Consider the following 24,513-nt stretch of genomic DNA (forward strand, 5'->3'; position numbering starts at 1 on the left):
CTGTGATAAGAGGGGCAAAGTCGGAGTACATGGAATTAAAACATAACTTGTCAGAAACAGATGCACTTGTATCTAATGATAACATTGAAGCAGTGCACGGATTCGAAAAAACTAGAGAGATACCTTAAGCGTGCGAAAGAATGTCAGTATTGTATTTAATTAGTATTTTTTCATGAGCATTGGTAAACCCCTGTATGGGTGACAGCACTGTGCAGTGGAGACAAGTTTGCCAGAGAAAATCCTGGGAAATATACAGTCTGCGACATTGTTTAGAACTGTATGGCTGTATAGAAAATTACGTAGATGTTATACGCGTTATGCTGAGGATGCTGATAAATGTAAAAGACCATGAATATTGAAATGTAAATTTGGTTCTCATTTTGTCTTTTTTTTTTTTGCCTAAGTTAAAAACAAAATGATAGCCTTACAACCAAACATATATAAGACATACGGGTCAAAGTGGTTTATTTATTTTTGTTATTGATGTTTAAAAACGGCAAAATCACTGTATAAACAGTTTTATCAATTAAAGTGAATGTAATATGTTCTGGCCAACTTACTATAGAGTCATTCAGAATCCAGGAACCTTGTGGCTGAAGCGTCTGGGGCTGTATGAGAATTGTGCAGTCTGACTCTGCGGCGCATCTTTAACTGGGTGCACAGGCTAGGGCAGGGCACCCTATCACAGACAAAACCTTGTCTCTACTACAGTTGCAAACTCAGACCTGCCCTAGGAACAACAAAACATTAGTGAAATGAGCACTGGCGGTTTGAAGCTGCTGGTTCGGACTTACCTGAGGCAAGCGACTTGGGGCTATAGTGTACATAGTGCCTCAGAGGTTCAAAAGGTGGTCTTTGCACACCTGAGGCACAGTCACTACAATATTACAGAATAGGCTACGGATACTTTAATAGTCCCTTTTGTAATATGCATCTTGTTAGTGCTAAATGTGTGCTGGTGCAATCCTGACAACACATGCCTTCATTTATATTATTCATCTCACGTGTCACTTGCGCCTTTCATCTCCCACACGAGCACTTATGTGCTTAAGATTGTATGGGTTACACCTATGTGTAATGTAAATAGTGCTGACACACTATCTGTATTCATGTTTTCATAAATAGAGACTGCTTTGTACATTTTTACTTTAACCATTCATGTCTCTTTGTTTCCTTCTTTCTGCAATTGCTATGCATGTTTTATATAAATGCCTATGAATATTACCTGTTGTTGTTTGCTAAAACATTTATATGGAGGCGTCACCTATTTTACATTAGGGAATCCTTTGCTCCTGCACCATATTACAGATGATGGGGCAGAGGCAAAGAGTCTGTCAGGAGAACCACTGATTGTCAGTGCTCTCATCTGAGAGCATCCCATGTGTGTGGAGGGCACAGGGTCCCAGTGTCCCCTCCCCCAGATATCAACCTGCAGGCACGTGCCCTCACTTACTGAACCTGCCTTCAGGGGATTCCTGCCCCGACAACCTTTGAAATGGAGGCTGGGTCTTTGCCTCTAGTGAAAGGTGGCCCAGTGGTTTCAAATCGTGTCTGCTTTTACTAAGGGGCAGTTCCCAGTGCTGACATTGGTTTGATATGTTTTAATATGTTGCACTGTCCCGGACTGCACACACGTACGCACTTAAAGATGCGCCGTGGCTCAGAATAGGATGGTCCACTGTATCTCTCCACCTCACATTTAAAAGCGAACGGAGACTTTTTATGTTTTTTGGCCAGCGTAGAACAAAAAGTGTAATGTTTAGCAGGTGAGAGAGGAAAACAGAAATCTACAGCATATGTCACTTTATTGGCTCCCTATAATAATAATAATTGTAAATTCATTTTCATTTCAGATTCTGCTTTATTTTTGCTTTGGGATACCTCACATTGTGCCAAATTACAAGAGTATATATATCGGATTATGGACAGTATTCAGCCGATTTTTCTGGGTAAGAAATATGTCTATTTATGTTCTAATGTCATCCTTCTTTTATCTGGCCTGCTACTGGGGGGGGGGGGGGATGTGGAGAAAACCAATGGCAAAAAGTGTTATTTAGATTACTAGCTTCATATTTTGGAGATTTGTATTCGTTATACTTGAGTATCAAAATGATTTACCCATTGGCCTTACATAGGCACTTAAACTCCATATGCACATTTGACAATACTTGCAAAGTTCACAGGTCCAGCATTTTAGGTAAGCCACACAGATTTATGTAACTCATGTAATAAATACTATAGCCATAGAGCCCGATGTAGCGGGCTTTACCGCCCATTAAAGGCCAGCTCCAGCGTTGAAGGCCTGAGCCGAAGCCCAGGTCTTTTAACAAGGAAGCAGGCCTTTAGTCGCCTGTAGAGCCCTTTACCGAGGGCTCTAAGGCTATTAGAACATTCCACCATTACAGGGCATAATATTCTAAAAAGTAAAACAAAGGCCTCATGGAGCAGGAGGGGGTGGGAAATCTTCTGGGCTTCGTGAAGCCTTTGTTCACAGCAACAGATGTGAACAAACATTGAAATGTTGATTCTCCGGCTTCTACTGGTTATTAGAAGCCTGGAGCACTCCATTGTCTTCAATGGAGCGCTCAACATTCCAATGTTCTTAAATGTATGTAATGTCAAATTCAGTGTTTCCCAGAACACAGTGGTCTCACTGGGGATCAACACTCACACTGAGGCAGCATTGTCACATGAAATGATGTGAGGACTTGATTTTGTTACAGAAATGCCACTGAGTATTTTATGCAAATCACTCCACACTGGAGTCCTCAACTGAAAAAACCACAATTGCCAAGATAAATATGGAATCGTGAAGAAAATAAGAATTCATAGAGGTAAATAGATCAGTGAGTGGGCAGTGACCATACAGTTTACTACTGCACATATGCACTATGTATAGTGCCATTTGGGGTTCATCACTGTCTTCCTGTATTCTTCACACCTTCTATGGGGGTGTCGATATTGACCAGGAAGATAGCTTTTCTTAGCGGGCCCATGCAGAGGAGAACTGCATCCTTCTCCGCCATCTTGACTCTGCTCCTAAGCTAGAATTTAAATGTAATTAACGATGCATAGATTCATCATTTCCTTCCCATAAATATACCATATGTGCAGTTAAACGTCCCATGCCAATTTCTTGTGTACTCCGCTTACTTAACCCAGAACACTTTGCAGTAAGTTCTTGAACACATTTTCCAGCACTTATCGTTGTAACTGGTGCCTCACCAAAGGAATTTACCTGTAGAATTTTCTCATAATTCGGGGAACCTCTAAATAAGCAGCGGTCTGCTGGCTTAATATACGTATGCACAAGAGTATTGCTGAAAGTTATGTGCATTCTCTTCTCAATCAGCCGCTGAAGTTAAGATTTGCCATTTGGAAAGCAGTGGTATGTACGCCAAGTCTGTAAGAAGCCATTTGCTCTGGGAGCAAGCCTTGCACCAAAAAAGATGGGAGACCATGCATTTTATATACGGGTTGAAGATTATGAGACTGCTTTTCAGTTACCTTTCAATGGATGTACAAAAAGACGTTTACAGCAACTTTGATTCAAAGACCTGCAGTGCCACATTAATGGGAGTACATTGTTTTACAGTTCTCTGTTAGCATAACAAACACTGTGAAAAATAACTATTTGAATAAGAGCATAGGCTTTTGTTTGAATTCATGTAAATTATTTAAATGGTATGTTCCCATTACAGCAGTAGCTATTCTTTATATAAAACATATATGGTGGGATGGAACGGTCCCACACATGGTGATGGACGTGCACCACCAGCCCTGATTGCACAAAATGTACCAATGTCTGGATTCCTAATGCTGATTTTTGTTGTCTAAGGTGAGCACGGATCATGTGTGTGTGCGCCATGACACAGGCCTGTCTCACGGATTGCTGTCTTTTCGGACTAGATGGGTCATCCAAAGCCAATCAAATCATTGCCAAATAGACATCCAGCTCCTTGTGGTTTGCATTACCACAACATCATGGCTGCCTAGCCATTGATCTTATTCTCTACCCTGGCAAGAACATATTCCAGGTTATCGCTCCACTGGCTACCAAACCTGTATCCGTAGTCCCATGTGGCTGACAATTCAGGTGTGAAATTCTAATCACTCCCATGGCCTCTGTTGTGGGACTGTCAGAATTAGTCCCTCCTTCTGTGGCAGTCTGTTTTCTAGAGGAAGAGAGAACAGATGAAAGGGCCCCTCAAAAGAAAGCAGACCCCCCAACATAAACTTCAAAGACTCAGACACATTTGGTGTGTGCAAATGGGCTGTGGTACGAAGGGAGCTTGAGACCCCCAAAATTGGCATCTGTTGAGCAGCCACTCCAGCTGTGCGAGGAGGAGAAGCTCTGCAAGACTTTGCCTGTGACCAGGACTGTGGACAAAACCTGCTAGTTTCTGGGTGAGGGGACATCATCCAGGGAATTCAAAACCACCTGCCCCTGGAGCCTAGAGCACCAGCGCCTGCCTTGCAAGACCAATGTGCTCCGTGAGTAAAAGGGAAAGTGTTGGAGGGTGCGAGGTCCAGTGGGAAATTCTAGAGTGGATCCCTGTTGTGGGGTGTGAGGAGGCGGCTGCTGTCCTGATCGGGTGGTTGCTTGTTCACAGGGAAAATTGGCTACCCCTATTTGCTAGAGGACAGCTGCCGTGAAGTGAGCCATGACTGTTACATCAAACAGATCATCGCCTCTGTGCAATATCCAGTCGGCGGCCCGTATGCCAGGTAGGACCTTAGTGAAGAATGCAGCAGCGCAGATCAGGTCATAGCTCATTTATGAAATCATGGTGGCTACTCCGTATGCCAGGTTGGGACCACCGTTAAGATTGCTGCTGTGCCAGTTGGGCCTTAGCCTGTGTCCACTATCAAGTCGTTTACCCGGTATGCTAGGCGGGGTGGACAATGAAGATTGCTGCTGTGCTGATCAGGTCGGAGCCCATATGCAGAGGAGGAACGGTAACCCCATATGCCAGAGGAGGCCACCAGGACCATGCAGGAAGTGTGGCTTGGTTGACACCGTTGATGGAGGAGCAGGCTGCAGTGGTCACCCTAGTGGCCCTGAGCCATGACTGAGGTCTAGTACCAGGATCGTCACATCCCACCTACCTGAAAGAGGACCCAAGGTACATACCCTACCTCAGAGGTGCGTTGTGACCCACTCTGCTGCTGCTAGATTGTGTCTGAGGAACTCCAGGACAACCGACTGCCGCCCGTCTGGCTTGTATGTGAAAACATAATGGAGACAGCCGCTGCAGCTTCAGCACCCTTTTGATGGGGTGCGCTTAGAGATTCTGGTCGCTATAATACTGCTGCTGCGAATAAGACTGATTTTGCACCAGGTGGCCCTAGGGGAACTTGCTTGTCACATTAGCGCTTTGACAGTGGAAGACTTTTGACTTGAGTCGGTGTGGGACTCCTAATACTCAGACAACTAGTGGGCCTTAACCTAAATGTCACTTATAATGAATGGGGAATAATAACCACAACCTGTAGCTTGAGGAGGTGAGACTCGGGTACCTAACTGCAGAGCCCGAACTCAGGGACTGTGTGTATTGTTTGTGAATGTTGTGTTTTACTTTGTGGTGCTATATAAATACTCCTTTTTCATAAAAGCAAGTATTTTACTGGACAATCATTTATGACTGCTGTGCGCGGATTTTGAGTTTTCAGCCTGTGTCCACCCCCTTGTGTCTACCTCCCCCGTGAAGCCTTGGACTGCTCAGCCTACGCTACCACGGAGTCAAGTGCTGAAAGGGTACTTAGCCCAGTTGCTCAGGATACATAGTAGGTTGGACATTTGGAGTAAAATACCTCAACTCCTACAGTTGAACCCAGTAACTCCTAGTTGCTCTGTGACCCTCTGAAATGAGTTCTGACATCATACCACAAACTGAATTATTTCTTAGCTCTGATAATTGATTAAGCCAGTGCTTTACAAAACAATTAAATGTATACAATTGAAGCAATCAACTTTTTGGTAGTTGTTTCATCGTCTGCCAGAATTTAACATTTGCAATACAAAAAGGGGGTGGTGATGGACGGAGCATCTGAATCAATCAATCAAACACTCACACCCAGTCAAAAGATCTGGGTTTAATCCATCACCGTTCTTTAGCCCACTCTGCCACCCCAGTTCAGACATGGCTATATGCAAATCAGTCTGACCCTGTGCCTCATGGGAACAGTCCAGCCCGAACTGCCAAGCCATGTCTTCCCTGGATCGGAAACAAGTTTCCGAGGACCGGTTTCTGGCATTCCAGCCGTCTTCAGCCCGGCTTGCTTGAATCCAGTGGCAAAGTGAGCAAGGGACTCACGTCTGAGCATACCCTGCCACACTTATGGCGGCCAAAAGCGGTACAAAAGGGGGTGGTGATGGACGGAGCAGATCTTTAGACAGGGTGTGAGTGTTTGATTGATTCAGATGCTCCGTCCATCACCACCCCCTTTTTGTATCGCAAATGTTAAATTCTGGACCCATCATTTTGAAACCTTCAGGTACATCACCGCCAGTTGCGTGCAGAGCTACTATTCTCACACTCTATGGGATTTGTTGGCTCAAGTCCTCCCAGGTTTCCCAGAAGTCATTCGACCTGCTCTGACCCAAGACATACAGGATGGTTGTGAAGTGGCCTAATTTACAATTTGTTGTGACCTAAACACCATGGATACTATCTGGCAAGTCATTGGCACCAGTGTTGCCATTTGCCGAGACGTCTGGTCTGGCTGCAGTTGACTGGTTTTTCATATGATGTCTAACCGTCCCTTATGGATATAGCCTTTGACAGGACGGGCCTGTTTGGGGACCAGACAGATTCTGCTTGAAGAATTTCAGAGAGAGGAGAACCACAGGACGCTCCCTGAGCCAATTGGTGGTGTCCCACCAACCACATCTGCTGTACCGTTCCTTTGGCAGTTTTAGCACCCCACACTGGCATCCAATTCAGCCTCTCCAATATGCCCAGTAGTTTTGTGGCTGAGGCCGTGGCAACCACCAGCCCTGTGGTCATGATCAGTGAGAAAGTCAGCCTACTGATACCCATGTGTCCCCACCTACTTAACTCATTTTGTGTGCCCTTAGCAAAGCACAGCCACCCTGTTGGAGGCAGAACCCAATGTTTTTTGCCGGGTTGCCATGCCATAACATGGACAGTCGGTCCAGCAGATTGTACAGAAGGGATACACCTCACCCTTCATAGCCAATCCGCCACACCTTCCACCAGTCCTGGACCGACAGACGGAAGGCCATCTGTCCTTCTGGATGAAAGTACAAACCCTTTTGGAGCTATCAAGAGGGTGCCTACACCAGAAGTGGGTTGAGGTTTTTATTCGCACAACTTCATGGTGCAGAAGAAGCACAGAGGGCTTCGTCCTATTTTAGACTTGCTCCCTCTCTACTCTTTTCTCTGAAAGGACGAATTCAGAATGCTCACACTTGCCCAGATCTTTTCTCCCCTCGACCCTGGAGACTGGATGGTGGAATTAGATCTGATGAACCTATATTTCGATGTTCCCATCCTGCAGGTCAATTTGCACTACCCACGGTTCATTGTGGAACAGGAGCATTTTAATTTCACTGTGCTCCCCTCTGGTCTCACCAACAACCTTCAAGTGTTAAAGAAAGTGATGGCAGTACACCTTCGCGGATCAGAACTTCCAGTCTTCCTCTACCTAGATGACTGACTTTTGAAAGCAGGCTTGCAACAGTTAGCTGTCAAACACATCCAGACTATGCCAAATCTTCTGTCATTGTTGGAGGTTCACTATCAATGTGCCAAAGTCAAATCTAACTCTTCTCCGTGCTCCCCTTCATTGGAGCCATTCTGGCCCTGGTTCTGCTTTGTGCCTTTGCCCCGAAACAGAGGGTCCAGTACAATCAGCTATAATCCCAATCTATCAGCCCCTGTCCTGGAACTCAGTGAGGCTGACTGTGAGGCTGCTAGTATTGATGGGCTCTTTGATCCTGTAGCTCAAGAAGACGAGGTGGCATATGCGGGCTCTACAGTGGGAACTGGAGTCTCAATAGGCCCAGTATGAAGGGGACCGCTCCCATATGTCCAGATTTTGGAGGAGACTGAAAAAGACCTGCAGTGGTGGCTACTGGACCATGAACTGTGTAGCGTCCTCTCCAGCCTGGGAGCATTCAAATGACCATGTCACACAGTGAGCTTTGTAGAGCATGCCTTTATTCTTCAGAGTGCAACCGTTAACTGAACCCACTGCATCACAAACTTTATTAACCACATCAGCCAATCAATCAATCAATCAGTGACACTTATATAGCGCGCTGCCTACCCGTAGGGTCTCAAGGCGCTGGCGGGGGGGGGGGGGGGGGGGGGAGGGGGCGCGTAGAAGTTGATTCGGCTGTTGAGGTAGCTCGGGCCCTGGTCGTGTAGGGCTTTGTGTGCGTGGGTGAGGAGGCGGAAGGTGATTCTTTTGTTGACGGGGAGCCAGTGAAGGTCTCTCAGATGTCCGGTGATGTGGCTGGTTCGTGGGATGTCGAGGATGAGTCTGGCTGATGCGTTCTGGATCCGCTGGAGTCTCTTCTGGAGCTTGGCGGTGGTACCGGCGTAGAGGGCGTTGCCGTAGTCCAGTCGGCTGGTGACGAGGGCCTGGGTGACGGTCTTCCTGGTCTCGGTGGGGATCCACCAGAAGATCTTCCGTAGCATGCGTAGGATATTGAAGCACGCCGAGGAGACGTTGTTGACTTGCCTGGTCATGGAGAGGGAGGAGTCCAGGATGAAGCCCAGGTTGCGTGCATGGTCTGTCGGTTTGGGTGCGGTGCCCAGGGCGGGAGGCCACCAGGAGTCGTTCCAGGCGGAGGGTGAAGAGCCCAGGATGAGGACCTCCGTCTTGTCAGAGTTCAGTTTAAGGCGGCTGGTCGTCATCCACTCGGCTACCTCTTTCATCCATTCGTGCAGGTTGGCTCTGGCGGAGGCGGGGTCGTTGGTCAGGGAGAGGATCAGCTGGGTGTCGTCGGCGTAGGAGATTATGCTGAGGTTGTGTTTGCGTACGATGGCCGCAAGGGGGCTCATGTAGACGTTGAAGAGGGTGGGGCTCAGAGATGACCCTTGAGGGACGCCGCAGATGACTTCGGAGGCCTCTGACTTGTACGGTGGTAGGCGGACTCTCTGTGTTCTTCCGTCGAGGAAGGAGATGATCCATTCCAGCGCCTTGTCCTGGATTCCGACGTTGCTGAGGCGCTGTACTAGGGTGCGGTGGCAGACACTGTCGAATGCCGCGGAGAGGTCTAGGAGGATGAGGGCCGCTGTTTCTCCATTGTCCATCAGGGCTCGGATGTCATCGGTGGCGGCGATGAGGGCGGTCTCGGTGCTGTGATTGGCTCGGAAGCCGGACTGTGAGGGGTCGAGGGATCCGTTCGTCTCGAGGAAGGCGGCCATCTGCTTGTTGACGGTCTTCTCGATGACTTTGGCTGGAAACGGGAGGAGCGAGATGGGGCGGTAGTTCTTGAGTTCGGTGGGGTCCGCTGTTGGTTTCTTGAGGAGAGCGCTGAGTTCGGCGTGTTTCCAGCTCTCAGGGAAGGTGGCGGTGTCGAAGGAGGTGTTGATGATGTCCCGCAGGTGGGGTGCGATGACAGCGTCGGCCTTGTTGAAGACGTGGTGAGGGTAGGGGTCGGTCGGTGAACCGGAGTGGATGGAGTTCATTGTGCGGATGGTGTCTTCGGTGCTGATCGGGGTCCAGGCGTGGAGGGTGGTGGTGGGGGGTGGTTGTTCGGTCATGGTGTGCGTTGGTTGGTTGTTGAAGCTGTTGTGTATGTCCGCGATCTTGTTGTGGAAGTATGAAGCGAGGGAGTTGCAGAGGTCTTGCGATGGGGTGATGTCGTTGTTTCCTGCGCTGGGGTTGGAGAGCTCTTTCACGATGTTGAAGAGCTCCTTGCAGTTGTGTGCGTTGTTGTCCAACCGGTCCTTGAATGCTGTTTTCTTGGCGGCGCGGATCAGCTGGTGGTGCTTCCGGGTGGCAAGCTTGAGGGAGGTCCTGTTGTCCGGTGTAGGTTCCCTTCTCCAGACTTTCTCGAGGGCTCGGCAGTTCTTCTTGGAGCTCTTGAGTTCGTCGGTGAACCACGGGGCTTTCTTGCTGCCGGGTCTGCTGGGCGGGGTCCTCAGCGGGGCGAGCTCGTCCGCGCCGTTGCTGATCCACTTCGTGAGGTTGTCGGCGGCCTAGCTGGGGTTCGCTGAGCTGGCAGGAGGGTGCTGGCTCAGGGAGGTGGCGAGCTGGTCTGCTGTGATCTTGTTCCAGCTTCTGCGGGCGGCCTGTTGCTGGTGGTGGTGGGTCGTTGTTCTTCTGAAGGTGAAGTGGACGCAGCTGTGGTCCGTCCATTGAAGCTCTGTGGCGTGGCTGAAGTCGATGTCTGGGCTGGAGGAGAAGACTGCGTCCAGTGTGTGTCCGGCGAGGTGGGTGGGGGTGGACACCAGTTGCTTGAGTCCAAGATTGGCGAGGTTGTCGAGCAGGGTGCTGGTGTTGCGGTCGTTGTTGTTCTCCAGATGGAAGTTGAGGTCCCCCAGGAGGATGTAGTCAGCGGAGGGGAGGGCATGCGGGCTGACAAAGTCGGCGATGTCCTCGCTGAATTGTGTGCGTGGTCCAGGGGGTCGGTAGATCAGGGTGCCTCTGAGGGTGGTGTTCGGGCTGGTGTGGATCTGGAAATGCAGGTGTTCGGCGGTGGTCAGGGTGTTGTCGGTGCTGGTCGTGAGATGGATGGTGTTCCTGTGGATGATGGCGATGTCTCCTCCCATCTGGTTGGCGTTGCGGTCCCTCCGGACGATCTTGTAGCCCTCTGGGATAGCGATGGCGATGTCGGGAGCTGAAGAGGCGTTCATCCAGGTCTCCGTGAGGAAGGCAACGTCAGGGGCTGTGTCGTCTAGGAGGTTCCAGAGTTCGATGGCGTGTCTGTGGACGGAGCGGGTGTTGAGCAGGATGCACTTGAGGTGGGTGCTGCTGGTGTTCGACTTGGCGGGTGCTGGTGCGAGGCAGGTCCGGATGCAGGTGAATTTGCAGGCGTGGCAGCTGAAAGGTCCGTGGGTGCGTCGTGGAGTGGCTTGATGGCATTCTGGGAGTCGGCCGGTGTTGAGTGCGATGAGGGTGGCGGCGGAGTACGTCAGGCGGGTCGGTCGGGGTCTTCGTGGGCCAGGGGTCCTGGCGCTGGTCGCGATCCGGTCGCGGACGGGCGCAGACGGGCTTACCTTTGGCGCGCCTTCGGCGCACAATCGGCGCGCCCGCTGCGCGTGACCGCTGCGCGTGACCGCTGCGCGTTCGCACGGTCGCCACACGGGAGCCACACCCATCTGTTTATGTAAGAACATGACATCTCCCCCTTTGTTAAATAAAAAGTATGAATAAATATGTACAGTGTACATATTACAATTACTTGATGAGGAGATGCTTGCACCAGCCTTCCAGATCTAGTTGTACCAGAAAGAGGAGGGGGGCCCTCGTCTGGCATCTCCGCAAAAGAGTCAGATGCTTGACTTGGGCATTCTGGTGGACTTGCCTCACTCGCAAGATCTGGAGCTGACAAACCTCTAGGCAAAGGCTTAAAGTGTAACACGTCCCTGGTTAGGGACTCTCCAGGTCTTTGGGCAGTTTTAATATGTCCTTCGCTTGCCACAACTCTCAGTGGTTCAGCATCAAATGGAGTTTCTCTAAAACGTGTCAGAGCTTTTTGGCGTAGGCCTTCATTTTGCATTTGCGAGAGGTGTCCGTGACACCTTGAGGTATTTTCGATCCAAGAACTCTCCCAAGCAGCAAGATCGCAGCTATTCATGAAGGCTTGGATGCATAACATACTTGAGGTCGCTGCCTTCCAGTGCAGCATGTTGAACCACCCTTTTTGAAGTGCTCATTAATCGTTCAACAACTCCAATTTCCTGTGACCAGAGAGGTGTACTTTTCTGATATTTGATGCTCAAATGATTAAGAAAGTCTTTGAACTCTCTGCTATTGAAGGGTGGACCGTTATCAGATTTGATAATGTAGGTAACACCCCATGTTGTGAAAATGTCATCCTGCCTTTTGATGATTTTATCATGCGTGGTTGTTGAGTCTTCACAAGAGGAAAACGTGAGTACTAATCAACAACTACCATGAGATGATTTCTGTTGTAGGGAGGTCTGAAGAAATCCACAGCAATCTCTCCCAAACTTGCTTAGGTACATCAGACATGTTCAATGGGTGCTGAGTCATTATGGGAGACAGGCAGTTGCACAGATGACAAGCTTTAAGCTCTCTTTCAACTCAAAAGTAGGGAACCAGACTTGATCCCTGCAGGCTCTTCTAGTTGCATCAAGGCCACAATGTCCTTCATGTGACAGTTCAAACATTTGCTGACTCCATCTTTTGGGGATGACTATTTTTGCCCTCGTAGTATGACACCATCATGTGTACCAGAAAGTTCTTCATGAAACTTTTTGAATTTCGGGTATTGAAGATCATCTGTAAGAGTTAGAGCAGGGGTCTCCAAACCGGTCCTGGAGGGCCAGATCCATGCCAGATTTTTAAAATTACTACATGTATCTCAATGGGGATATCCCAAAAATCTGGCATGGATCCGGCCCTCCAGGACCAGTTTGGAGACCCCTGAGTTAGAGCATGCTTCCTCCGTTATTGTGTTACAGGGATTTCCATGAGCTTAGGCATGTCTTTGTCAGTATTGGTAGCTGTCAGAATTTGTTCACTAGAAGGAGCTGCAGGTACACTTGACTTTACTATGAAATTGATGTAGGTCTCAGCTGCTTTGGCTGTTGCACTATGATCTGTAGCGGCACTCGTGAAAAGTAGTCTGCGGGGTTTTGATGTTTCCTGGTTTGTGCACAATGCTCCTGCAGATGAAACCCCACCTCTGGATGCAAGGGGGCATCTTAGCTTTCAGATTTCCGGAAATGGTGAGCAACCCTTGGTGATCTGTGAAAATGGTGAAATGCTTTCCACACAGAAGCACATGGAAGTGTTAACTCGCCCATACTACAGCGAAGCTTTTTTTCTCCGGTTAGGAATAAGCGGGTCCAGTCAGAGATAGACTTTAGCTAGCATAGGCCAATGTGGCTCTCATCAGATGGTTATGTTGGGCAAGGATTGCTCCCACCCCCACAGGGCTTGCATCCGATACAATTTCTGTATGCAATTTCGAATCAAAATAAGTCATTTCTGCTCCATTTTCAATTGCATGTTTTATTTTCTTGAATCTTCAGTCACATTCAGACAACTATTCAAATGGAACACCTCACTTTGTTAGTTCCATTAGAGGGGCATGCACAGTAGCAAAGTCATGAATATACTTGGAGAAGTAGCTGGTAATGCTCATAAAGGATTGCAGCATGGTCACATCTTCTGGAGGGCAAGTAGAAGACAATACATGTACCTTTTCGGGGTCTGGAGTCATCCCCTTTTTCCGAGAAAAAATAGCGAAAGAATTTCTGCCTGTTTTTGTGAAATTCATACTTTTCATCATTCAGTGCGAGACCTGCATCAGCAGGCAGATGGGTACTTGTGTGAGTGCTTTGTCATGTTCCTTTCGTGTAGCCCCAAACACCAATACATCATCACTGTAGTTAAAAGCATGTGTGATAGGCTGAATTACTCTACGATTGACATATTGAAAGATTTCTTTAGCTGACAACACACCAAAACTGAGTCTTTTTTATCTGAACCAACCTATATGCATTGAAAAAATAATACTGTACCTACAGTTTGCTTCCAGTTCAAGTTGATGGTAACATCTGTTCAGATCAATGCAAGAGAAAACTTTGGTGCTATTCAGCTGTGTGATCATGTCTGCAATGTGTGGACCTGGATGTCTGTCTCTTTCGATCGCTTTGTAGCCTGTCCCATATCAACACAAATGCTCACTGAAACGGTGTCAGACCATTAGAGCGCTCAATGATGTCATGCCTTAACAGTATTTCTAGTTTCTTGTAGGTGAAAAACAATGCAATGATGTTGCTGTGCAATGGGGAGAATATCTTCATTAATGTGAAGCTGTACCTTCATGGTCTTAAGTTTCCCAAGTCCATGAAACAATTTCGAGAATTAACTCACTATTTCAGAAAGGGCATTCAAATTGTAGTTAAGAGAAATCAGTCCCATGTCAGCAGCAGTGCCGAAACGTAATAAGCATGCACTCAACACAGTACTTTGGAGTACATGAATCTGTGCTTGCACTGTAATTTTCGTATGCCGCATAGTTGCTACAAAGGATCACTTACTCCGCAAGGGTGTAGAAGCTGCCCAGGTATACACCTTAGCTCTTAATGGCGTGAGACCTGGTAACAGAGACAGTTCGTTGTAATTTTCTGATGACATGATGTTTATTGATGCACCACTGTCTATAATGAAAGTTGTAGGGCACTTATTCACCTTGAGTGTGATTTTAGGACAATGGCCAAAGGAACTTTGTTGCTTCATGTGGTAATTCTCTTCATACTTGTGTTTTTTCTTGCAAGTGACCAAACCTACATGCGTACGTCGGTCTAGACCTTACATCACCATCGCAAATTAATTTCCCTCATTGTCACTTGACGATGATGTAAATGAACTGTTGGACGATGAATTTTATAACTATCAACTTTGTTTTGTTTCCCCCTGTATTAATCGATTGGCCTTGTGTTAGTGTCCAGAATGCTTCTGTAACTTTGTCATCCGTCTTCTCGTCTCTTCGGGACACATTTCGGTTTTGTTTTGCTTTGCAAACCATTACAAAATGGTTTTCCGTCCTGCAGCCTTTGAATGTTTGTCTAATGGCGGGACATTTACCTTTGTGGGTGAAGGAGAATCTGCATTGGAAACACAATTTCCTTTTGTTCTGAGACATCACTCTGTGGGCCTCTACCTTGTGTTTGTGTTTCTGTTTACTTTTCATTCTCAATGCTGATTTGGTTTGGGTTGTTCGAGCTTCCATGTCAGCAGCTTGTCGATTGGCATGTTCCTCTGCTCTTTCAGCCATGAGCACTTTCACCAAACGGAGTATTTCTCTCCACATGCACCTTCGGACTAAGTCAGAACGGCAGCTATCAATAACTCTAAGATGCATTCATCATTGAATTAATTGAATTTGTAATGCTTTCAAAGTGTATACAGGCTCTCAACAAACTCATCCATTGTATCGCCAGGTAGCTGTCTTGCTTGGTTAAAAATGCACCTTTCATGGTCTACGTTTGGCATTGGATTGAACTTGATTCCTAATGCCATCTTAATCTGACGGTAAGATGTTTCATCAGCTTGTAGTATTTTTTCTATCACTTCTTTCACTCCGTCACCTGCAAGGTTCTTTAAGTATTTGATGATCTTTTGTCATTTGTTTCTTTAAGTGCATCGATCAAATAGTCGAATGTTTCAAACCATGCAGTCCACATGCCACCAATATTGTACTTTTTGGTGGTATTAAATGGAAGCGACCATTTCAGTAAAATTGCATCATCATAGCCAAATGTGGACCTCACTGATGTTGAGAGTAAGGCCCTTTCGTGTGCCATCTGCTGCCTGCTTGAACCACATTCCTTCATACCATCTCTAAGCCCTGTCTGTATCCTTGCATCAGTGTTATTGCGTCCGATCTCATGTCATATGGCCTCTTTTTCTTTTTTTCTTAAATCATTTTATTAAAATCAGGTGTGACACATAGACAACAATCATTACAACCACGTATTATCGTAGTGATAGTGCAAGAAAGCGCCAGAGGAGGTGCACCTCCCACGAGCAACATTGGCCATATTTATTACAGTTGCAGTGTGCTTAGTCGTTGTGCGATGGTATCATCCTTGGACAACGGGGGTTCGTAGATCCCACCCCTATATGTGTCCCAGCTATCCCAGATCTGTGTCCACTTTTCTGGGGCACCCTCTTGCCACATGAATTGTTTTCTCAGTGACCATGCACCAATCCACTAATCTGGGTGGTTCCTGGGTCTTCCACTGCCTTACTATGTTACGTTTCGCTACCATCATTTCCAAGGTAACCCACAGGTGCCCTTTAGCGGTAAGGTCAGTTGGCCCCCAGGTGTTCAGAAGAGCTAGTTTTATATTTCCATCACTTTTTGGCCCAATACACTTTCCAGAAGTCCCACAATTCCCACCCAATATCTTTGAATAACAGTTTCCAAATCATATGTATGAATGTGCCTGCCTGTCCACAGCGTCGAGTGCAAGTCTACACAGAGCTATACTCCATTCGGACCAGGACTGATCTGGCAAGGTACGATCTATGCAGAATCTTGAGCTGCACTAAGCGCAACCTAGAAGAGATGGCCACCTCACGAGGAGAAGCCACCGCCGCTAACCATTCATTATCATCAAGATCAGCCACATCATGGTCCCACTTAGCACTCAGATGGTCCAGTGGGTCCGGCAAGTTATTAATCAGCTTTTTATAAATGAGCGTTATGGCTTTTTCCGGCAGGTCCCGATCTAGCACTCTGTCTTCCAATGGAGAGGATTCAGGGAGCGGTTCTACTCTGGGGAGTTTTGCAAGTAGGGCATGCCTTATTTGCAGGTACCTAAAGTGTTCGGAGCACGTAATTTCATAGTCCTGTTGCAGCTGGTCAAACGTGACCACATCCCCAGATCTCCACAAGTCCCCCACCCTGGAGATTCCAATAAGATCCCACCGATCAAAGCCCTTTGAGCGAATCCAGCAACTAGTTGGTCGCATCGCCAGAGCGGCATGGCATTCGTGAGCCTGCCTTCCCACCCCATGCTTTACAAGGCAGTCTTCAATATTCGCACCGCGTGCGCAGTGGGACCCATCAAGTTGGGGCCCAGCGTGCACGCATAGAATGTTCCCTTGAAACTACCACTTGGCAGCAACCACCTGTCCATCTGAAAGGCTGGATCACCCTGGGGTCTGTACATGCATTGATTAATAGTTGCTATCAGTTACCTGCTGTTTGCTCCGTTCTTGCTGCCACTCCCGCAAGAGGTTCCTGTGCCCTGGTGCTCGCTGATCCATGACATAACGCCCGGTCTCCTCCTGCCGCCAGAGCTCATTTCTTGCAGAGCTCGGCCGCAGTGGGGGGGGGACCCGAGGCAAGGACTACAACTACCAGCAGCCTTGTGGCCGAAACCCGGAAGCCGCCAAGTGGGAATCCACGCCAGGAGGCGCATAAAATCTGCATACACCGTCGCGGGCACGCGCGCGGGCCAAGGCCGGGCTAAGCCCGGGACAGGCGGGGCCGTTTACGGCCGTTCAAGACCGGTTTAGGACGGGACGGGCCAGCCCCTTAACATCTGCCGCACAGTAAAGATCAGTGAGTCCCTGTACCTTTTGTTTCCTATCGAATAGATTAGAAATTGGATTTTGAACTTAAAGAATTATGGCTACTTCTCCACCGACTGGAGGATCCAACAGGAGAAGTACTGGCGGGACTCTAATGGGCACTTTAGACAATTTCCTGATAAGAGTCTCTAGCGCACTTGCTAAGGACATTGAATTGACTGAAAAGAGACTATCCTTAGATACACTTTTGGACAAGCGGTCTTCGTTGGGCAATTTGGCAAGGGCAAAGTCGCCGGCCCCTCAAGAGACTGATTTTCAGGACACGTTGCACCCTATTGAGGGGGGGGGGGAGGGAGTATAGTGTTAGAACAAGGAGGGGCTGTACCTCAGTTCGAAGGCAGTCCCGAAGCCAGATCCAACTTGGCTAACCCTGCGAAGAGACTGCCCTCTCCTAACATCAAGACTAGGTCAGCCAGGGGCGCCAAAGTAGCAGGGACACTGCAGTCACAGGGCCCAGCAACTAGAAGGAAACAGGTTGGGATGCAGTCACAAGTGTTGTGGGCACAAGCTCTGATGTTGCATTAAATTCAAATGTACGCTCATAAGGCAGCTTAAATGCCACAGCTAACAGCTCATTGGCCCCTAGTGCTATAACCCCCCTAAGCACCCCAGAAGGGGTCCCCCAAACCGACCGCGTTAATAGGAACAAGTTAGTGGAGGTTGGCAACCTCCATACACCGCCTCAGCTGAGGCACAAAAAAAAACATAACTCATTTGGTGCAAAGTCAAAAAACAATTAACGTCCCACCGGATTCAGCCCCTTAAGTGGTGGTATTAGCAGGGGTGCCACAGTTAGAACAAGGAATAAGGGAGACTTACTGCGAACTAAAAAACAAGTGCATTCATTGGCTTAATGCTAATCGGCCATTACCCAGCGATATATATGCAGAGATATTATTTGCTAGGAGAGTCAATTGGGTGGGAAGGCGAGTAAAATCAGTGGAGGGTGACTGTATTATCGTCAACTTTAGGGACATAAGATGTGCCAAATTTATTTGTAACTGGGTACACCAGGATTCTAGGCCACAAATCCAACCACTCCCCCTCAAGTTCTTCTATGCCCCAGTACAGAACCTAATAGGGGGTAACCACAGGGGAAGGGAGGCCTCAAACCTTTATAACCTGCAGAAAATCAGGCTACAAAATAGGTTCAAGGCCTTGTCTGGGCTGGAAGATTGTGACTGACAGCTAAGACGGGAAGGGGGGGAAACCGGGGACAGTATATCGCAAGTGCAATTATCCAAAGGTAAAACTGTTAGTGGTTCCCCTTTATCTGTAAGAACGATAAAGTTGAGTGAGTGGAACAAGTTAGACCTATTGTCATGGAATGTGGCAGGACTCTCAGCCAAATTCGACAAAAAGGAATGGTTGGATTATGTGAATAAATACAATGTAATTTATCTTCAGGAAACATGGGAAATAGACCTGAATAATTTTAACCTGGTGGGGTTCAAATCGTTTGGGAGCCCCGCTGTTAGATCTAGGGCAGGCAGAGCGAAAGGGGGACTCCTTTTGTGGGTAAGCCTGACTCTAGATGGGACCTGGATGGATCTTAACTGGAAATCAGAATGTATGCTCGCAGTCCAGTTTAAAACCAGGGATCTTAATCTGGTAATAGTTAATTTTTATAATGCCGGGGGCTGTAGAGTGGAGGAGTTGGAGGCCCAACTAGGGAATCAGAGAGAGATGACTGACACCCTAGCCCCCCCTAATTTTAATCGCAGGGGATTTTAATTGTCATTTATGTCCTCAGCTGATACCCTTCACTGAAAATTGGGCCTCGTGCAATATAGAGGAGGGTGCCCATTTCGACCATACTATACAGGGGACCAAATTGAACACCATGATGAGAAAATTGGACCTGGCCCATTCCATGGACCCGTTACCTCTTAATTTAAACAGGGGTTTAACCCCACCTTTAAAGGAAGAGGGTGTAGTACATATATTGATTTTGTAATTGTCTCCCATCTACTCAAACAGAGACATTTGGGTTTCACCATCGATTACAGTGGCTTTAGTGATCATAACCCCCTAATAGTGACTATGGCAGTCCCAAAGGCAAACACAAAAAGAAGGGGGAGAGGTTAAGGAGAGAGCCACAGATCAAAGCAGAAGACTGAAATGGGTAAGGTTAGATGGTGAAAGTTTATATAAATAACTAGTTACCAAGGGGTTACAGTATATGGAGGTATATTTAAATTTGGAGATTAGGGGGACCCCGGTGGTTGAGGCATTTGAGGAGATAGGACAATTAGTGGATAGCCTAACACATGTGACAGGGAAAGGGAGGGAATCAAATAACCCCAGATGGTTGGATAGAGGATGCTCTACAGCTCAGAGAAAGCTGAGAGTGGCCCTTAAAAGGAAACCGAGGGATGGCGCAAGGGTTACCCTCTGTAGATTGCTCTATAAACAAGAAGTTAGGTGCCATAAGAAAGCACTTCAAACTGAAACGTGGGAAGATTTGCTTGAGGCAGCAGAAAAAGTGACCTTTCCAGGTTTTGGTCAATAATTAACAGACCTTGCTTTCAAGACGGGAAAAGTACTAGCATAGCGTCAAATGTACTCCCCGAAAAATGGGTGGAACACTTTGGTGCCTTGTATAACAGGGGAACCCCGACGGAAGATGAACAAGTCGATTATAGGGAGACGCGCCCAGGGGGGATCGAGTTTACCTTAAAAGAGATTGAGGAGGGCATAAAGGGTCTTATCCGAAATAAAGTCCCGGGTCCAGATTGGATTCCGCCAGACCTTTTTCTAAGCAATACTGATTTATGGGGCCCGTTAGTTACAAGAGTTATAAATGTGGTCATAGCTGTGGGTTTACCCCGCTCATGGTCGACGGCCGTAATTGAAACCAATTTTCAAGAAGGGTAATAGTTGATAGCCCCAATTGTTACAGGCCCATTTCTTTGATTGACGTTACAGCTAAAGTCATGGGCAGGGCTATCCTGAATCGCCTGATGAGTTGGGAAGAAGAAAATTGCATACTCACAGATGTACAGTATGGTTTTAGGGCCGGCAGGTCCACGGTAGACCAGTGTCTAAATTTATACCTCCTGGTCACGAAATATACCGTGGCCAGTAATGAGAAAGTATGCCTAGCCTTCATGGATCTGGCAGCAGCTTTCGATTGTGTAAATCGATCGAAGCTGTGGGCAATACTTTCGGATTTGGGAGTTGACCCCGGCCTTATTCATATCTTGAGAACACTTCATCACAACACTACTGCAAAAGTGAGGTATAATCTGGAGGGTGACCAGACGGAGTCTTTTAAATGCACGAGTGGGGTCAGGCAAGGGTGCATACTTGCCCCCTTTTTGTTTTCTATCTATATCAATGGGCTTGAACGTTTTTTAATTAATTTGAAGGTGGACACTCCCAGAATAGGAAGCAGACCTGTTCCAGTACTGCTCTATGCGGACGACGCAGTCCTCTTGGCAAGAACGCCAGGGGGACTGCAGCGTCTGATTGACGGGTTCGTCGAGTTCATGACTGGCCTAGACTTATCCGCCAATCTGAAGAAATCTTATGTAATGGAGCTGGGCCCAAAGCAGAAGGGAAAACATTTTAATTATAGTATAGGCTTCACATGTCTGGCAAAGGTTCGAACTTTTTTATACTTGGGCATTTTATTCGACATGAATTTGAATTTTAAACCACTGATCGAGGAACATGGTAACAAGTAAGTAGCCAGCTCAGGAGCGGTTATGAATTTTGGACGCAGATTGGGCCGTTGGGCCCCGGAGCAAATGCTGACTATGTATAACTCGATCACTGTAGCTAAAGTTGTATATGGAGCGGAGTTATGGGGAATGGTAAATGTAAGCAGTTTACAGACGCAGGAAAATAAATATTTAAGGAGGCTCCTGAAAGAGTTCCCCAGTGTGTACCGTCATCTATAGTAAATGAGGAACTTGGCAGCAATTACTTGGAGGACAGGGCGAGGAACAGACCCCTATTGGCTTGGTTAAAATTATGGCTGAATCAGGAAGAAAATCTGACCCAGCAGGTAATTTCTGACTGTATGGGCAGAGACAAAGGTATGTCTATTCCCTGGCTGAAGTATGTGAAAGAGGCCCTAGAGAGCATAGGATGTGAAAACCTGTTTCTAAATCCTCAAAGTATTGCAAAACAGGATCAAGTTAATGTAAAGGAGAAGCTTTACAAACTTAGTGCGACATCTCGAGAATCCAGGGAAAAAGACAAACAGACCGTACAGGCCTATATGACAGTGAAGCCCTGTAGGGGACTGGAGCCCTATCTTTCTCTTGTATTTAACCCGCATGATAGGTTTTTATTAATGCGTTTTAGGCTCAACTTGTTTCATCATTTATTAGCTGAACCTGTTGGTTTTACTAATTTAGTTGAGTCAAAGGGTCCCTGCGGCTGCGATCATCGATCTCCGCAAGACACCCTTCATTTTGTACTATTATGCCCATTTTACCAAATACCCAGGCGCTATTTTTTAATACATTTATTTAAAAAGGCAAAATTAAGATCAGCGAGAGACGCCCTTGTTTTCTTAAAAGAAGCTAGAGATCCCTTGTTTTTATTTTGTGTGACAAATTTTTTAAGATATTCAGTTAGACTAAGATCCACTGGTTGACAAATTCATTTGATACTGTAATGGGTTGAAGGAAGTTTCTGTACATTGTATATCCGGACAGTTTCTAATGAAATGTTTGTATTTTTTAAAAATTTGTACTTTTATGGTGTTGTTGAAATTCCGAATAAAGGAATTTTGAAATAATAGCTGCAAGGTGAGAGGCCCAATATTAGCACTTTATATCTGGTAACCCGATTTCCCCATCAAACCATCCCCTTGTGAGTTTATGGAGAGCTTTGAATGGGGGCCTACTCTCCCAGAGCAGGTCTCTCAGGAGGCTGTCTATTTCTTTGAAATAGAAGGGGCTGACAGTTTGGAGTGTTTTGCAGGACGTAAAGAAAGCGGGGAAGGGACATCACCTTAAAGAGGGCTGCACAACCTTGTAGAGAACAAGGGAGCGTCTTCCCGTGCCTGGCGTCTGATTTAAGACGTGTCAAAGGCGGTAGGAGATTTAGTTCATAGAAGCTGGTGGGATCCTTAAAACTGTCGACTGCTTCAACCAGTGGTAGACCGTGCAGGAACGAAGGCAGCCTCCTACTAAGGACGTAGATCACCGATTTGAACCAGTTGATCCTGTAGCCGGCAAAATACCCAAAGACCCAAAAGATGTCGAGAATCACGTTGAGGGAGGCAGGCGGCGAAGCCAAGTAGAGCAAGATGTCATCTGCATACAATGAAATGCGATCCTCCCATCCCGGAGCCCATTTAAGGCCTCTGACGACGGGTTTGGTACGGATCTACATAGCCAGTAGCTCGAGCGTCAGGACGAAGAGAAGCGGGGACAAATGGCATACCTGTCTGGTGCATATGCAAGGTAACAACCTAGGCAATCAAAATTTACACAAACACAATTGATAAAGAGTAATAAACAACTAGCTACAACTGACTAAAAGACATAATTTTTTATTAAAACAGTAAACAGTTCATTAGCATAATACACAGTTTAAGAAAGTCACAAAAATATTCAACAGGTTAAAAATTAATTAAACAGTAAACAGCAAATTCATTATCTATAGTAGATGAGTGGCAAGGTTATATGACTCTACGCGCGTTTCGGCGGCCAGCGCCTTCTTCCTGGAGTAGCCACGTAATATTACTAGGAAAGAACAGAGAATTAATTTTGTTTTTTCAAACGGGGCGGTCAAGATTAAAATGCCGTTTTTCTTATTATGGTTTCTGCCGCCTCAGGAATTGCCGAAGCTAATTGATACAAAGGATAAATAGGTAACGTCCGCCACCGGAACCCTTAGTGTTGATTTGAGCTCTGTATGGTCCACCGATTAGGTTTTCTTGAGTTGTCTTTGAGATCTAATATTTTGGAGACCATTCGAATTAAACCATTCTTATATTCGTTTTTATCTATGTTCTTCAATCATAGAAGAGAGGGGGATCACCAGAAGTTGTTTTTAGGAAAACTTCCTATATGCCTAGAGGCACGAGTTCTTCTGTTTCAGGGATAAAGATGAGAGTTGTAAGGGATTCTGTAAAGTTGGGCAAATGGGTGGTATTTAAAAGATCTCGCTGCCTGAGGATGGTCGGCAGGGCTCCGTACGTCCGGTGGCGGGTAGCTCGAACTGGCAACTGCAAGCGCGGCAAAGTGCTGAACCCTTACAACTCTCATCTTTATCCCTGAAACAGAAGAACTCGTGCCTCTAGGCATATAGGAAGTTTTCCTAAAAACAACATCTGGTGATCCCCCTCTCTTCTATGATTGAAGAACATAGATAAAAACGAATATAAGAATGGTTTAATTCGAATGGTCTCCAAAATATTAGATCTCAAAGACAACTCAAGAAAACCTAATCGGTGGACCATACAGAGCACAAATCAACACTAAGGGTTCCGGTGGCGGACGTTACCTATTTATCCTTTGTATCAATTAACTTCGGCAATTCCTGAGGCGGCAGAAACCATAATAAGAAAAACGGCATTTTAATCTTGACCGCCCCGTTTGAAAAAACAAAATTAATTCTCTGTTCTTTCCTAGTAATATTACGTGGCTACTCCAGGAAGAAGGCGCTGGCCGCCGAAACGCGCGTAGAGTCATATAACCTTGCCACTCATCTACTATAGATAATGAATTTGCTGTTTACTGTTTAATTAATTTTTAACCTGTTGAATATTTTTGTGACTTTCTTAAACTGTGTATTATGCTAATGAACTGTTTACTGTTTTAATAAAAAATTATGTCTTTTAGTCAGTTGTAGCTAGTTGTTTATTACTCTTTATCAATTGTGTTTGTGTAAATTTTGATTGCCTAGGTTGTTACCTTGCATATACATTGTTTTCCCTGACCTAGGAATTATACAATTCATACCTTCAGGGGGTCCTTGCTAAATATACACGAAATACCTGTCTGGTGCCCCAGCTAAGAACAAAGGTGGAGGAAGTCCTAATATTGACTACTACCCGGGCCAGAGGTTTATGGTAGAGAACCCGAACCCATCCAATGAATTCCGGTCCCATTCCCAATTTACGAAGCACAGCAAACATAAAGGGCCATTCAATGGTGTCAAAAGGCAGCAGTAGCATTTAGTGATACTACTACTGCATCCTCATCTATTGTTTCCACTCGACCGAGCATGCCGTGAAGTCGGCGCAGGTTGAGGGCTGTGTTTCTTGCG

General features: G+C 46.6%; 1 protein-coding gene across 1 annotated transcript in view; it reads left to right on the plus strand.

Annotated features, from left to right (window-relative positions):
* The window catches only part of MBOAT2 (membrane bound glycerophospholipid O-acyltransferase 2), a 970,645-nt gene that overhangs the window by 663,386 nt on the left and 282,746 nt on the right, over positions 1 to 24,513 (plus strand). The window contains exon 4 of the mRNA XM_086926366.1: positions 1,854 to 1,949. Within this exon, the coding sequence (XP_086782492.1) occupies positions 1,854 to 1,949 (96 nt within the window). The remainder of the gene's footprint in view (positions 1 to 1,853; positions 1,950 to 24,513) is intronic.

Source organism: Lissotriton vulgaris, chromosome 6, assembly GCF_964263255.1.
Source record: "Lissotriton vulgaris chromosome 6, aLisVul1.2, whole genome shotgun sequence".
In the NCBI taxonomy this organism is placed as follows: Eukaryota; Metazoa; Chordata; class Amphibia; order Caudata; family Salamandridae; genus Lissotriton; species Lissotriton vulgaris.